This window comes from Diabrotica virgifera, chromosome 5 (assembly GCF_917563875.1).
Source record: "Diabrotica virgifera virgifera chromosome 5, PGI_DIABVI_V3a".
Lineage (NCBI taxonomy): Eukaryota > Metazoa > Arthropoda > Insecta > Coleoptera > Chrysomelidae > Diabrotica > Diabrotica virgifera.
Genome location: NC_065447.1, coordinates 20448440 through 20464354, shown reverse-complemented (window position 1 = coordinate 20464354; position 15915 = coordinate 20448440). Strand labels below are relative to the sequence as shown.

Here is a 15915-nt window from a genome sequence, read left to right as displayed (position 1 = left end):
TAGAAAAAGGTGGAAAGATACAGTCTAAAAAGATCTGGAGAAAATGGGAGTGAGACAATGGAAATTAGTGGCACAGGACCGACAAACATGGAGGACAACAGTAAACGTTGCAAAGACTTACGAAGAGTTGTAACGCCATTGATGATGATAATATAGAAAGATTTTCTCTTGAATAATTGATACGCTACTGCATTTTTAAACATAAATAACAAGATAGCGCTTATCGTTTTTTGTAGTAATTAATTTATAAATATTATATATAATAATTCTTAGTAATTAAAATGGCGCTAGTTTTATTATTCCTCGTGTTATTTGTTCACATTTCCAGTGAAAATCTAGTTGATATTACATTCAGAAATGTCACATTTAACGGATATTTCGTATTTACCCCCAGATTCAAACCGACCATCCTACTTGGAAATAACTTGAAGGATTTTATACCGAATACCAATTTTGATAACATAGAGTTTATTGATCAGAAGATACCAATTTTTTACAAAGATGCCATCGCTGATATAGATAGACTAACTGAGTTGTACGTAGAAAATTGTAATGTAGAAGAGATCAGACCTGGAACTTTCAGAAATGTATCCAACTTAAGCAAGTTATCTTTTAGATGTAAGTTTCAGTAAAATTTAAATATTATTGCATTCAAGCTCATATACAGGGTGTTTGGTAAAGAATGGGCCATGGACCTTAGATTTCTGAGGTTACAATAGGTCGATTCAAGCTAACTTCGTAGTACGAAAGTTGATATTAACCGAAATACAGGGTGTCAAATTTAAACTTTTATTTTATTTATTCTTGAATATTTCCTAACAGGCATGGGATAGCAACACGAAATTGTGTAAGCGGGGGTTTTTTGGGATGAGAAATCTAAATTCGCCACCAAAACTGATATATTACTCAGAGGGCGCCACATACGCCTGTCAGCGCTCATTTAATATATTCAATTTTTTTTATTACGCACTCTACGTAATTTTTGAATCAAAATGTCTATTCTCTTTTACTTAAAAAAGGTATACTACCTTCATTTCTCTAAACTTAACCGTTTTTGAGATAAACGCATTTTAAATCTGTGAGGCACCATAATTTTTTGCATAATATCATTGTAGTTACACCCGAAAAATAATTTAAAACCATAAAAATTTACAAAAATGTGTCTCAAATTTCTTCAAATGGAATTTGCGATGGAATGACATAAATATGAGAACTGGCACAATGATTATGGTTTCAACTTTATTTTTCGGGTCTAACTACAATGATATGCAAAAAATAATGTTGTATCGCAGATTTAAAATGCGTTTATCTCGAAAATTGTTGAGTTTAGCGAGATGAATGTAGTATACATTTTTTAAGTATACATTTTAAGAGAATAAAAATTTTGTTTAAAAATGTATGTAGAGTGGGGGATAAGAAAAATTGAACGTATTAAATGACCGCTGAAAGACGTATGTGGCGCCCTCTGGGTAACACATTATTTTTGGTGGCGAATTTAGATTTCTCATCCCAAAAAACTTCCGCTTACCAAATTTCGTGTAGTTATCCCATGTCTGTCAGGAAATATCTAATAATAAATAAAATAAAAATTTAACCTTGACACCCTGTATTTCGGTTATTATCAACTTTCGTACTAAGGTCTTCTTTCTTCATTGAGTGCCTCTCCTATCGGAGCTTGGATATCATTAGGGCGATTCTAATTTTATTTACTGCTGTTTTGAACAATTCGTTAGTGGTACAGCCAAACTACTCTCTCAAATTTCTCATCCAGGACATCTTCTACGGCCTAAATTTCTTCGTCCTTGGATTTTTCCTTGCATTATATTTTGTAGGAATGTGTACTTTTGTCCTCTCATCAGGTGGCCTAAGTATTCAAGTTTTCTATTTTTTATATTCAGTAGAACTTCTGTCTCGTTATTTATTCTGCGTATTACTTCTTCATTTGTAATTTTATCCACCCAACTTATTCTTAGTATACGGCGGTAGCACCACATCTCAAAGTTTTTAAGATTTTTAATATTCCTCTGTTTAAGAGTCCATGACTCAACACCGTAGAGCAAAGTACTGAATACATAGCATTTTAACATTCTAGTTCGTAGATGAATACTAATATCACGATTACAAAATAATTTTTTCATTTTTATAAAAGTAGACCTGGCAATTTCAATACGTCTTTTTATCTCGTGATTTTGGTCACCTGTTTCATTGATAAATGTTCGCAAGTATTTGTATTCGTTTACTTTTTCAAGTTGGGTACCGTTTATTGTGATACTAGTGTCATTTATTATTTATTGGATTGTTACTGAAGGTCATATTTAGTTTTTTTGACGTTCATCCTTATGCTTCCGTTCTTGCCATTATCACAGTATCGTCAGCATATCGAATGTTATTGATAACTTCTCCATTGACTATTATCCTTTCGTTTGCATATGAGAGAGCTTCTTGGCATATTTGTTCGCTGTAGATATTAAACAAGAGCGGTGACAATATACAACCCTGTCGTACCCCTCTACGTATTTCTATTTCGTCCGATGTTTGGTCTTCTATTTTTAAATTAGCTCGCTGATTCCAGTACAGATTTAATATTATTTGTATGTCTCTGGTGTCAATGTTCTTACTCTCCAGGATTTCTTTGAGTTAACTGTGGCGTACTTTGTCAAAGGCCTTTTCAAAGTCTATAAAGCAGGCGTGTACCTCTTGGTTAACATCTAGACATCTCTGTGTTAGAACGTTCAAGGCAAAGAGAGCATCCCTTGTACCTAATCCTTTTCTGAATCCCATCTGTGTATCGTTAATATCGATGTCTAGTTTTTGATAGATTCGGTTGTGTATGACTCTAAGAAATATTTTAAGCAGGTGACTCATCAAGGAGATTGTTCGATGATCTGAATATTGCATTGCCTTAGTTTTCTTCGGTATGGTGACAAACGTAGACAGCAACCATTCTTGCGGTATTATACCAGTACTGTATATTGTATTGAATATATGCAATATTATGGTTACGGATTTATCATTCAAAAGCTTCAGCAGTTCTGTAGGGATTTCATCAGGTCCGTTTGCTTTTCCATTTTTAGCGTTTCTTATTGCGTATTCTACTTCTTCTTTCAATATGTCTGGCCCAGTTGCATTGATTATCTGAGTTAAGTTGTTTCTATCGTCTTCAAATAATTCATTCAGGTATTCTGTCTATCTTTTTATTTTATTCTCTAGATCTACAATAAGATTTCCATCTTCTTTAAGTTTACCTATTTGGCATTTCTTTATGCTTCCTGTTATCTCTTTTACTTTTTTGTTCATATTGAACGCATCGTACTTTTTCTCATAGGTTTCCATTTCTTCACACTGTTCTTTAATCCACGCCTCTTTGGCTTCTTTTATTCTCTTTTTTATGTGTTTGTTTATTTCTTTGTATTTGTCTAAGTGATTCTTCATCTTTCTTCTTTGTTCCATCAAGTCTAATATGTCCTGTGTCATCCACCCCTTGTTCTTTGTTGTCGTTTTTGTCCTACTAAGGTAAGTTGGCTTAAATAGAACTATTTTAAGGTTAGTAATATACGGTTAAGCTATGGCCCATTCTTTATTAAACACCCTGTATAGTGAGGGGTAAAATTATAAAATAAATCCATTTATCCGAAATTGGACGATTTTGGAGTATTTAAAAATAATTTTTGTTAATCAATTATTATTTCAATTATTCTTAAGCTCTGTTCAAAAAGAGGGTTAATATTTTTTATAAAACCAATGTTCTCCTTCGTGGTCTAGTTTTTTCCTTTGTTGTCTTGAAAATCATATTTTTTGTCCTCCTTTTGTGTATTGGCCTTTGGTTCATATGCTATAGCGGTGGTAGTATTTCCAAAACCCATTTTTATTTTCACTACTTGTATACTATACAGGGTGTCCTGTAATTAATTGGACATTAGCTAATGGGTGATAGAAAACATCAAAATATTAAGATTTAACCAAAATCGCTTAAATAATATATGCCTCCTTATTGAATGACAGGGTGTTTTATTTAAAAATATAAAAATTATTTCTGCTCAGTATTTCAAAACTATTCGACGTATCCTTTTCATACTTGGCAGAAAGTGTAGGTATTATATTATACACCCTATGAAATTATGATAAATAAACGTTTCTGGCTACTACCAGTGGCGTACGACAGGGGGCAGCGAATGGTTGACCCTTCCCAAATTTTAAGCAACTGGCGGAATTGCCATTTTAGAATAATTTTTCGATTCTCCAATACTTTCTATGTAAATAACGTACTCTTTACTCGTAACGATAAAGTCATTCGTTTTCGAGATATTTGAAGTTAAACATATAACGCCACAGATATTTTGATTAATGTATTGTGCCACTTAATTTTAAACTTCAAATATCTAGAAAACTAATGATTTTATCGTTACGAGTGAAGAGTACGTTATTTACATAGAGAGTATTGCAAAATCGAAAAATTGCGCTAAAATGGAAATTCCCCCAGTGGTGTAGAATTTGGGAAGGTTCAACCATTCGCTGTTCCCTGTCATACGCCACTGGTGGTAGCCAGAAACGTTTATTTGTCATAATTTCATAGGGTGTAAAATATCTATACTTTCTGTCAAATATAAAATGGATACGTCGAATATTTTTAAAATACTGAGCAAAAATAATTTATATATTTTTAAATAAAACACCCTGTAACTCAGTAAGTAACTCATATTTTATTTAAGTGATTTTGGTTAAATCTTAATATTTTGACGGGACACACTGTATACATATATTAGTCGCAAACTCACTGCTCCCCACGTTGTTAGCGTCTATTTTGATCAGTGTAAAGTAAAATTCTTCTTCATGTACTATGTCCTTTCAGAATGTTGGTTACCATCATAGCTATCTTAATTTTATTCACTGCCACTTTAAATAGCATGCTTGTATCAACCCCATACCAATCTCGCAAGTTCTTCAACCATGAGGTTCTTCTTCGTCCTACACTGCGTTTTTCTGCTAATTTTACCTTGCATAATATGTCGTAGCAACCATATGTAAGACCTCTCATTACATGTCCGTAATACTCCAGCTTTCTTTTCTTGATGCTTTTTATAATCTCAGTAGTCTTGCTGAGACGTTCCAGTACTGTGGAGTTTCGAATCTTCTCCACCCAAGAAACTTTTAAAATTCTTCTATAGCACCACATTTCGAAAGCCTCAAGATGATTTAGATCGATTTTATTCACAGCCCAGGACTCCATAAAGTAAGACCGAGAACTCGTAGCAGTGAAGTAGGCGGATCCAGTGTAACCAGTCTTGCCTTATTTTCATTATACAGTCTTGCTTTATTTCTTCTTTAATTAAAAAACAGTTTATGTTTCAATTCGGTTCAGAGCTGATGCACTTACCCATTCGTACGTTTCTGTCTCTCCAGACGTCTTCAGTGGGGCTACATGAACACTTCTGGATCTAAACCAAACGAAGCTGCCTATTTAAACAGAATTATAAAAATAATTCTGCGTATCGACATCTTTCTGGTAACATCCTTAATCTCCGACTTGTACAATTTATAATGCAAGGAGACGACGAATATACGTACAGAAGTACGTATGGGGATGGTGTGTCACATCTGAACCGAATTGAAACATCAGCTGTGTTTTTATTTTTCATTTTATTCATATTTTGAGTACACGGAATCAACTTTCGTTGGAATTTTTCCTAGACGAATAGCCGGAATGTGACTGCATATTGTAGAGTCCCTTTTATCTTCTTTATTCGTCGTCTCCTTGCCTTATAAATTGTATAAGACAGAGATTAAGAATGTTACCAGAAAGTAGTTCCACGAGAAGTTTCAGATTTATTGTTTAGATATGGGACTTCTAATTTCCCTTTCTTCTTTATTTTAATTGTTCCTTAGTAGTCTATATTGTTTAATTCCATCTCTTCAATAATTTTTTCCTCCTTTTAGTTTTTTATATATTTTTCTTCCACTAAGTTCCACTAGTTTTTCCCACCTTCCCAGGCAACCAAATAACGTTTACAAAACGTCGAAAAAACGTCATAATTATCACCAAACGACGTCAGTTTATCACGTTTTTTCGACGTCGAAAATCACGTGAATATGTCCCACCATAATTCACGTCATTTTTATCACGTTTTAAATACGTGATATGAAAAACATAGTTTTTACGTCGACTTGTCCCACCATAATTCACGTTTTAAATACGTGATATGAAAAACGTAGTTTTTACGTCGATTTTGCGTCGTTTTTAGATTTATTTTTCATTTTATGGTTTTAGAAATACACAATTATATGAATAGGTCCGCCACATGGTTTGTTTTTGAGAAATCAAAGAAAAAGTTTTATATTGTGATAATGGTGAGTTTATACATTTTAAAGGTGAGTTTGTATTTTGTATTTAAAAACTGTATTACTAACCCTTAAAATGTATCAACTCACCATTATCACAATATTAAAAATTTTTCTTTGACTTCTCAAAAACAAACCATGTGGCGCTTACAACCCGCAGGACAAAAAACACATCGGCACATTATCACTTTTTTTCTTTGACTTATTAGCTATGTGTATGCCAAATTTCATGTCAATCCAAGCGGTTCTTTAAAATTTAGAGGTTTTGCAAAATTTTACCGTTAATGAACGTACTATTTATGTTTATTTTTATTGCTAGTTTATTAAATTTGTTGTCGTTTTGGAACAAACCTTAACACGCTTTTCTTTTTAGATAACAAGCTTCGCCTAATAGAAAATGGAGTATTTAATCATCTGAATTTAACCACACTGGACTTAAGTTTCAACCAAATAAGTGTTATATATCCCGATGCATTCAATCACATGCACGAATTGTTTCACATAAACCTTGCCTACAACTTAATACCAACGTGGAATCCCAAATGGTTTAAGGATACACCAAACTTATACATGCTGTATTTCAAAGCTAATCTTATAGAGGAATTACCTGCTCACAGTTTTAAAAATTTAAAGCGAAGTAAATTATCGGTTCTTGAATTGATTTTCTCAAATAATAATATATCCAAAATAGATCCTCAAGCTTTTTCAGAAGTACGTCAAATAAACTTGCTTTCCTTAAGTAACAATAAACTAGAATCTTTTGATAAAGATTTGCTTAAAAACGTTGTAGTTTGGGATTTAAGACTTAACAATAATAGCATCAGCTGTTTCGATGGAGATCTAGATAAGTTGTTTAAAGCACCTTACAACTATATAGAGTACAATCCTTTCACATGTCCTTGCCTACATCGCTTAAAGCATTGGTCGAATAAAAGAGGCAAAGAGCTTGGTATTGCTGATTCAAAATGTACTGGTGGTGACGATGAAGAAGAAGAAGATAAGGTTATCGAAATGGAAGAAGTTTTTGAAGTAGAGAAAGATGTCTATGCTATCCAGAAAATTACTTTGGTATTACCGAAAAATTCCAAACTTAGAAATTAAATATAAAATAAATAAGAATTTGAAATAATTTTTAGCTTTTAGTAAAAATTAAATTTTAATTAAAATCGTTACTATGTACATTTTGTAGTATTGTTGTAAGAGGTTATTACTAACTTTATTTATATTAGTATATTATTATGTAGATATTACAGAGCCTATACCAGGTAATAAATAATTTGTTCAAGTTAGATCTTACTTATTTTTTTTTATTTTTTTTTTTATTTGTAACGAGGTAAAGATTAGTGTCAGCCAACAAGAGAGGATCTGTTGTATGGAATGGATCTGAACACAAAAAAAACATAAATCATGGAAGACGAAACCATCTACGTTAAAGGAAAAGCTTTAGAGAAAGTACCCAGATACAATTACTTGAGATGTGAGCTAAATGAACAATAGTACCACAGCCTTGAAACAAAATGACGTATTGAGATGACCAGAAGCGCTTTCATTAAGATAAAAACAGAATTATTCAATGGAAAACTGTGCTTCTTCTTGTAGTTCATATCCGTTTCGGATGTTGGTGACCATCATGGCAATCTGCACTTTGCACACTGTAGCCCTGAAAAGATTTGTGGTTGTTGTATTGAACCACGTACGTAGATTTTTCAGCCAGGAAATCCTTCGTCTTCCTGATCCTCGCTTCCCCTCCACCTTTCTTTGCAAGATTAGTTGCAGCAGTCCATATCTTTCACTGTTCCTCATGATGTGATCGAGATATTCGATTTTGGCTGTTTTTATTGTGATTAACAGCTCTTTTTCTTTTTGCATTCCCAGCAAAACACCCTGATTAGTAATGTGGTCGGTATAAGATATCTTCAGGATTTGATGACATGGAATCAGAATCAGATATCAGAATGGAAAACTGGGAAAAACAATTAGAAGTAGAATATTGAGATATTACGTATTCGCTCTCCTTTATACGGAGTTAATGCCTGGACAATTACGAACGCAACTAAAAAAAAAGACTTGCCCGCTTTGAGATGTGGTGTTATCGAAGAATGTGGATAACATCATACTCCACGGTAATAAGCTAGAAATAGACCATGTTCGGTACACTCAAAGATCCAGGTAGCTGACTACTTTTTTAGTTATTGTATACCTATATAGGATGAAAACCTACCTGTTTCCTGCCTCGAGTTTGCGTCCGTTTTTTAATTATTAACAATTTAGTGCAAAAATTGCGATTTTTTCGATTTTTTGCACCCCATTCAAAAGCTAAATAGTTGACATAAAATTGCAAAATTAAATTTTTTTGAACATTAAAAAACCTTCAAAATGCCGATTTTTGAAAATTAAAAAGTTAATTTGTTGCTACGCAAACTGAAAAATAATTGAAAATCGTTATTTGTTAATTACTTGTACTAAAACCACCTTAGAACTTTAGTGTTTCAGCCAAAGTTGGGTATTGAGATACTTAACAAACCCTCAAAATTTGAAATCGATCCATTAATTAGTTTAAGAGTTATTCTAATTGTTTTTCCCAGAGACCTTTATTTTGCAATAACATAAGACAGAAAATAATGAAGATAGGGCAATTCTGCGTATGCCAAATGAAAGTAGAAAACTGATGCTATCAAAATGTACTAAAAAAATATAAAAAAATTTCTAATATAGTCAAAAATCCTACTGTCAAATTTGTGAAATTTTGTAGTTGACTAGTCACCTAGTTTGTAGGTGACTAGTCGTGGTAAGTGAAGGGGGAGCTGGGAGCGACAAATGCATGAGTTCAAAAACTAAAAAAGGCAACTTAAAACTACTATCATTTTCTATATCTCGGAATCTACTGAATATATTTTGATCGTTCTGTATTTTATTTGTATGTAATTTTTCTGTACATTACAAATTAATATGCAAATTGTCTAGATATTTATTAATTAATAAACATTTTATTTGTTTAAACAGTTTTTGAAAAAATAATTTTTTCCCAAAAATCCATGATTTTAATCATACTATCGTTATTAATCATAGAAAAAGTTAAGGTATACTTTAATAAATAAATTATCTTCAATAAATAATTATCTAATAAAAATCATTTATTTATTAAAGTGTACTTTAACTTTTTCTATGATCATTAATGATACTATGATTAAAAAAATAGATTTTTGTAAAAAAAAATATTTTTTCAAGAATTGTTTAAACAAATTAGACTGTTTATTAATTAATAAATTTATAAACAAACTGCATATTTGTGTTGATCCGGATCAATTGACTTGATCCGGAGATACAGAAAATTATATTCGTTTGAAATTGCTTTTTCGGTATTTTAACTCGGTGGATTTGTAGGTTCCCCCTAGTAATCGTCGAGGGTGCTGTGAAGGTACAATGTTTGTGCAATTTTTTTAAGACAAAATTAAAATCCCATTCTTTAAAATGGCATTAATGAGATTCTTTAATTATTATAAACAAATTAGCTGTGAATTTAAAAAAAATATATGGCTAACTTTGTCCCAAATATAATCAGGCTAAATTAATTTTTTTTATTTGAAAATTCGTGTTAAAATACTTTTTTTTTGAATATATAAAAATATTGTTTCTACATGTTCTGCACAACATTTTTAAAGTTATTCTAAATGTTTATAAACTACAAAATTTCAAAAATTTGGCATTAGGATTTTTGACTAGACTGATTATTTTTTTAGCATTTTTTTAATACATTTTGATACTATCACTCTTCTACATTCATTTGGCATACTCAAAATTGCCCTATCTTCATTATTTTGTGTCTTAACTTATTCCAAAATAAAGGTCTCTGGGATAAACAGATAGAAAAACTCTTAATTAATGGATCGGTCTTAAATTTTGAAGGTTTATTAAGTACGCCAATACCCAACTTTGGGTGAAACACTAAAGTTCTAAGGTAGTTTTAGTAAAAGTTATTAACAAATAACGATTCTCACTGATTTTCCAGTTTGCGTAGCAACAAATTAACTTTTTAACTTTCAAAAATCGGCATTTTGAAGGTTTTTCAATGTTCTAAAAAACTGAATTTTGTAATTTTATGTCAACTATTTAGCTTTTGAATGGAGTGCAAAAAATCGAAAAAATCGCGATCTTTGCGCTAAATTGTTAATAATTAAAAAACGGACGCGAACTCTAGGCAGGAAACAGGTAGGTTTTCTTTCTATATATCTACAATAACTAAAAAAGTAGTCAGCTTCCTGGATCTTTGAGTGTCCCGAGAAAATCCTTATTACCCTGGACTATCATAGACACAACAGTTAACAAACACGGAAACATTAAGAAAGATAAAAACAGAAAAAGAAATAGTAACACTATAAAGGAAAAAAATTAGTTGCTTTGGTCACATACTAAGAAACGAAAAATATGAGTTGATGTGATTATGTAAACAAAGGATAGTGTTGACCTTTCCTTTATAGATATAACTAATGGATGAACGAAATAACTCATAACAGAGTGATACTACAATGAAAGCCGGTGTGACAAATGTAGAAAAAATATGAGTTTCTGAAAAAATTAAGGGCTTGTGGACTAGTGAAATGGCTGGTGAAATGACTAGATGGCTGGTGAAAAAACAGAATATTCTACTTATTCCGTCAGTAACTTTTGTATATGTCATAAGATCTATTTATCATGCATGAAGAATTAATAAGGCTGGTTTCCTATGAGTTAAGGTTTTGATTGTGTTTTCTTCCTCTTCTTCTTCTTTTTATAAGCAATTATGCTTGTTCATTGGCGGATAGACCTCTATGGAAGGATGTCACCTCATCTTTTGCGCGGCCGGCCGATACTTCTTTTACGGATTGGTGATTTATCTCTTGCTATTTTGACCACACGTGTCTCCCTTATTCTGCTTATGTCGTTATTCCTTTATTTTTTTCTATTTAGTGTTTATTCGTTTATACACTCTACGTTACATTGTCTCCTAATATCCTAATGTCTTCAGTCCTTTTTCGATCTCTCAGCTTATTTCCTGTAATTCTTCTGAGTACTCTCTTCTCTGCCGTTTCCAATAGTCCTTGTGTTGTAACTGTATCGGGTCTTGTTTCTGATGCATATGTCATTTTTGATCTTACACTGTCTTTCTAAATTCTTGACTTCATCTTAGTATGTCAGCGTTAATATGTCGGTTTCGCCATGTAGTGTTACTGAGGCATCCTGTCAATCTATTTGCATTCTTGTACTTGATTTCGAACTTCAATCTGATTATTTATTTACTGATTACTATTATTTTAGTTTTCTGAGATTAAATTGTCATATTGAATTCTTTTGCTCTTATGTTAAGTCTGTGGAATAATCTTTGAAGGCTCTTTTTATCTTGAGCTATCAATATTGCGTCGTCTGTGTAACAGAGAACAGAGAATTTTTACCTCTTTGTTACCCATTCTGTATCCTCTTCCTTTGTTGACGTTTTTGATGATTTCATCCATGATTAAATTAAAGAACATAGGACTCAATGAGTCTTCCTGCCTTATTCCACTGCCTATGTCTATAGGTTCTGTAAGTTGTATTCTGACTTCGATTTTGTTGTTTTGTTAGATTTGATGTTTTCAATAATTTTTATGATATCTAGGGAAACTTCTTTAATACAGAAGGTGGATTACATCCCCGAGTCTTACCCTGTGAAATGCGTTCTTCAAGTTAATCAGACAGAAATGCTGGGCCCAGCCCAGAGCACGCCAAATAGAATTCTATTTTGCTGACGTCACAAAATAGAATTTCATAATGGGAGAATCGACGGTTGCAAGGCAACGTGACGTTACTAAAATAGAATTCTATTTGGCGTGCTCCCACAGCTGGTCTATTATTCTTTAGGGATTTTTCAGTAATTTGCTTTATGACGAATATTGCATCTGCACACGATCTTCCAGTACGAAAACCCTGTCGTTCAGCAACTAAACTGATCCTCTGATTCACTAGTTCTTGTAGAATTTTAGATGTAAATTTTAGGGTAGTTTTTAACAAGTTGATACCTACGTAGTTTTCTGGCCGCTTTTTATCTCCTTTTTTGAATAGTAAAATATTAGTTCGTTCGTTCTCCATTCTTCCGGTATTTTATTGTGTTTTATGATTTTGTTAATTAATGGTATTAATTGTTCTGTCATTGCTGCTCCTCAATATTTCAGTAATTCGTTGGGTATTCCATCCTTACTTGCAGCTTTTCTGTCCTTCAGCTTTTCAAGTGTTTGTCTAACTTCCTGTATACTTATATTAGTATCTTCATTTGTGATAATTTCTGATGTTTCCGTTCTATTGTGGTTTCTAGAAGCTGAGAAACAGATGCTGAGATTTGGTTGATTTTTGTCTTTTTACTGTTCCACTGCCTCGCCTAATTATATAGAAACATTAATAATAGGAAATATTTAACGGTATTGAAGTAAGGGGTTCAATACGATACAGGTCCACTGTAGCCGTTGCAACGTTACATAATTTACAGAGTTAAATTAGCGTGATAACAATTCTGTTTTGTAAAACGATGGAAACGCCGTGTTGCTGTAATAAGATCCTAGATAAGGAAAAAATGAAAATCTGCAGTGTACAAAAAAGAAATAACATGGTAGCAGTCACGAAAACATCGCCAACGTGGTGGATTTCATCTGGAGTCCGAAGAAATCGAAGAAAGGCGAATTTATGTTGAGGACTCGACCTGAGGTGCCCGGCAGCAATCGTACAACCGTTTGCTAGACAACTCGGAATGTATTGCTTACAAGTCGACAACAAAAGGAAATATGTTTACCTGGGGTATGGCATATTTAATGACTTTTATTGTCTTGCCAATGATTAACGAATATTGTGTAGAACTAGATTTACTACAAGTAAAAGAATCTTTATATAAGTTTTTCTCCTCAAAAAAGATATAGAGGTTTTTTCAAAAAAGGTATCATGGTCTCTAGGATAGATAAAAAACTGAAAAATAATTGGGGTTTTGTTAGTAAAAATTTTTTGTAACGCCATCCATCCATTTTCAAGATAAAGGGCGTTGAAGAAACAAAATCTTACATGTTTTTAGCATTTTGCTGAAACTACTAGCAACATTTTAATGTAATTTTATACGAATAGGTATGTTTTGGAAACTGATTATCCCATGAATTTGTTAAATGACGTCCTTGTCCTCATATGACGAAAACAAAATGTTCAATGGAGTAACTAAACAAGAACTTTATAGCACGAACAGAATCGAAAATACCAGCATATTTACTGCAAAAACTTCTACAGGATTAGCAACTGTACAAATTCAATTGAAACTAAACGACCACATGAATTTATTTTTATTAAAGTCAAAGTTTTCAACATGATAGAAATATACAAAGGCAAAGGCAGATATCGAGCACTGAATTTATTTAATCTTGCCCAAGTATACTTTCGCTATCTAGAGCATCTTCAGGGGCATTTCGTCAATAAAGAGAAGGTATTATCCTCGAATGTCATTTAATATGAAAAAGTTTGGTGGCAACTTAAATCAACATATAACTACACACTTAACAAAGGACAAAACAGATAAATTTGAGTGCCTGGTAAGGTTCTACATTTTTGCAAGATGGAAGCAGATGGAATCATTCTGCTTCCATCTTGCAAAAATGCAGAACCTTACCAGGCACTCAAATTTATCTGTTTTGTCCTTTGTTAAGTGTGTTTAATTTAAGTTGCCACCAAACTATTTATTTCATATTAAATGATATTCAAGGATAATACCTTCTTTTTATTGACGAAATGCCGCTGAAGATATTGTTTGTTTGGTTTTATATGACTGTGGACACTAAATCCATTCGCCAATTTTACTATTTTTGAAGTTATACTTCTTTACGGGCGTAATGACGGTGAAATTTTATATGGGAAAACCTAGCGACCGGGCGCATGCGCATTATAACGTTGTTCTGATTGGATGTTCAAATGACATGACAAAAATTATCCAATATGGCAGCTGTGGCACAGCTGTGGGACTGTGCATGGTTTGGTTATAATGTATGCTTGTTGCGTTTTAAAATTTGTAGTAAGAGAAACAACAAACAAAAAGTTAGTTAATGGTTATACTGCCTTTTTAAACAGTTTTCATATTATATTTTTGGACTTATTTACATAGAAGAGATGATTGTTGCATGCCAATGTGAAAGCTCATCAAACTGTGCCTAGTATGAGTGCCGCAGATCTCGCTTATTCAAAGCTAAAGAATCTTTCACTGGTAAGTGTTTTATAAATAGTTGATCAAATTTTGTTATGATATTTGAACATAGCCACTTTGCACGACGCAAGTGATTGCGAAATTTATTAGTCGTTATACGGGCTCCGATACCTACCTTGAACCTACCAAAATACATAAGTAGTATGTAATACTTTTATTTACATAATTTGATTACCATCAAAATTTCTATCAATATTCACCTAATATATTGTCTTCTTACTCTATGTTTTGTTGTATTTTTTCAATTCTAAATCATTTCAATTCAAAATCAAAATAATTTGATTTACATAAGTTAAAAATGTCAAAAGGTTAATCTGTTTAGTTAGACGATCTTCGCACATAATGACAAGCTGTCTCTGTGGCGAAGTTTTAATGCGGGTGAATCCCAATACAACGCAAATACCAGCCGCGTGGTAAGTTGGTTCGAATCCCAATAGAAACTTTTATTTTTTTATTTTTTTTATACATTTTATGATTGTAAGTATATTTATTATATAATTTTATTTTCAGAAAATACGTATTTAGTTAAAAATTTTTCCGACAATTAATGTTCAGAAATCATTTGTGGCATTTTTAATGTGTTTTTTGGCACTGTTTTAATAAAAATGTTTGAGAAGTAGTAAGTATAAATTAATTTAATATTTAAATAAAATATAAATAAAAAGTATATTAATTTCGTTTATAATCATATAATCATATAATAGAAGTATAACTTCTTACGTGCGTACAAAGTACACATACATTCTTTTTATTTTATTAGTCATTTTTTCGTATCTTATTCTAAAACTAATACTAATATAATAAACCATTCTACTAATAAATCATTATTTTGGTATTTTTTTAATAATTTTTTATATATTTTTTTTATTAATTTTTTTCTAAATGATGTTCTCAGAGTTCCACAACAAAAACTGCAACATTCTTCTTTAGCCCTCTACTTAATTCGAACGCTTTTTACTATGGACTGTCCAAGTTCGTCATTCATTTTTATCTACATATTTTTGAAGATATTCTTCTTTAGCGGCGAATCGATTGAGGGTAAAATTTGATTGATACGCGCGCATGCGCACACCGACAGTATGGTATTAGTCGTTATACGGGCTCTGATTGGGTGTTGAAATTTTGAAATAATCTGTCAATAATTGTTCAATATGGAGGTTATTGGTAAACAAAAATATTGTATAATATTAGTTTTTATTGATGTGTGGACAGAAATAAAATCAAATTTATAATTACAGTGACTTTTTAAATAGTTTTGAAAAGCCGCAGGTACGTAATTCTAAATGTTTCAGTTGGAAATACCTAATAGTTTCAATACCTATCTATTTGGAAAATGTAAA

At 32.0% G+C, this 15915-nt stretch overlaps 1 protein-coding gene across 1 annotated transcript; it reads left to right on the top strand.

The window, feature by feature from the left end:
- The first annotated feature begins 243 nt into the window (after positions 1-243).
- Positions 244-7625, top strand: LOC114332358 (carboxypeptidase N subunit 2). Its single transcript, XM_028282144.2, has 2 exons — positions 244-618; positions 6710-7625. The coding sequence occupies exons 1-2, from the start codon at positions 282-284 to the stop codon at positions 7435-7437; spliced, it is 1065 nt and encodes a 354-aa protein (XP_028137945.2). The 5' UTR covers positions 244-281; the 3' UTR covers positions 7438-7625.
- The last annotated feature ends 8290 nt before the right edge of the window (positions 7626-15915 follow it).

Coding starts and splice junctions, on each gene's coding strand:
- LOC114332358 (XM_028282144.2), top strand. CDS start 282: ATGGCGCTAGTTTTATTATTCCTCGTGTTATTTGTTCACATTTCCAGT. Junction 619..6,709: donor AAGCAAGTTATCTTTTAGAT/GTAAGTTTCAGT, acceptor TTTTCTTTTTAG/ATAACAAGCTTCGCCTAATA.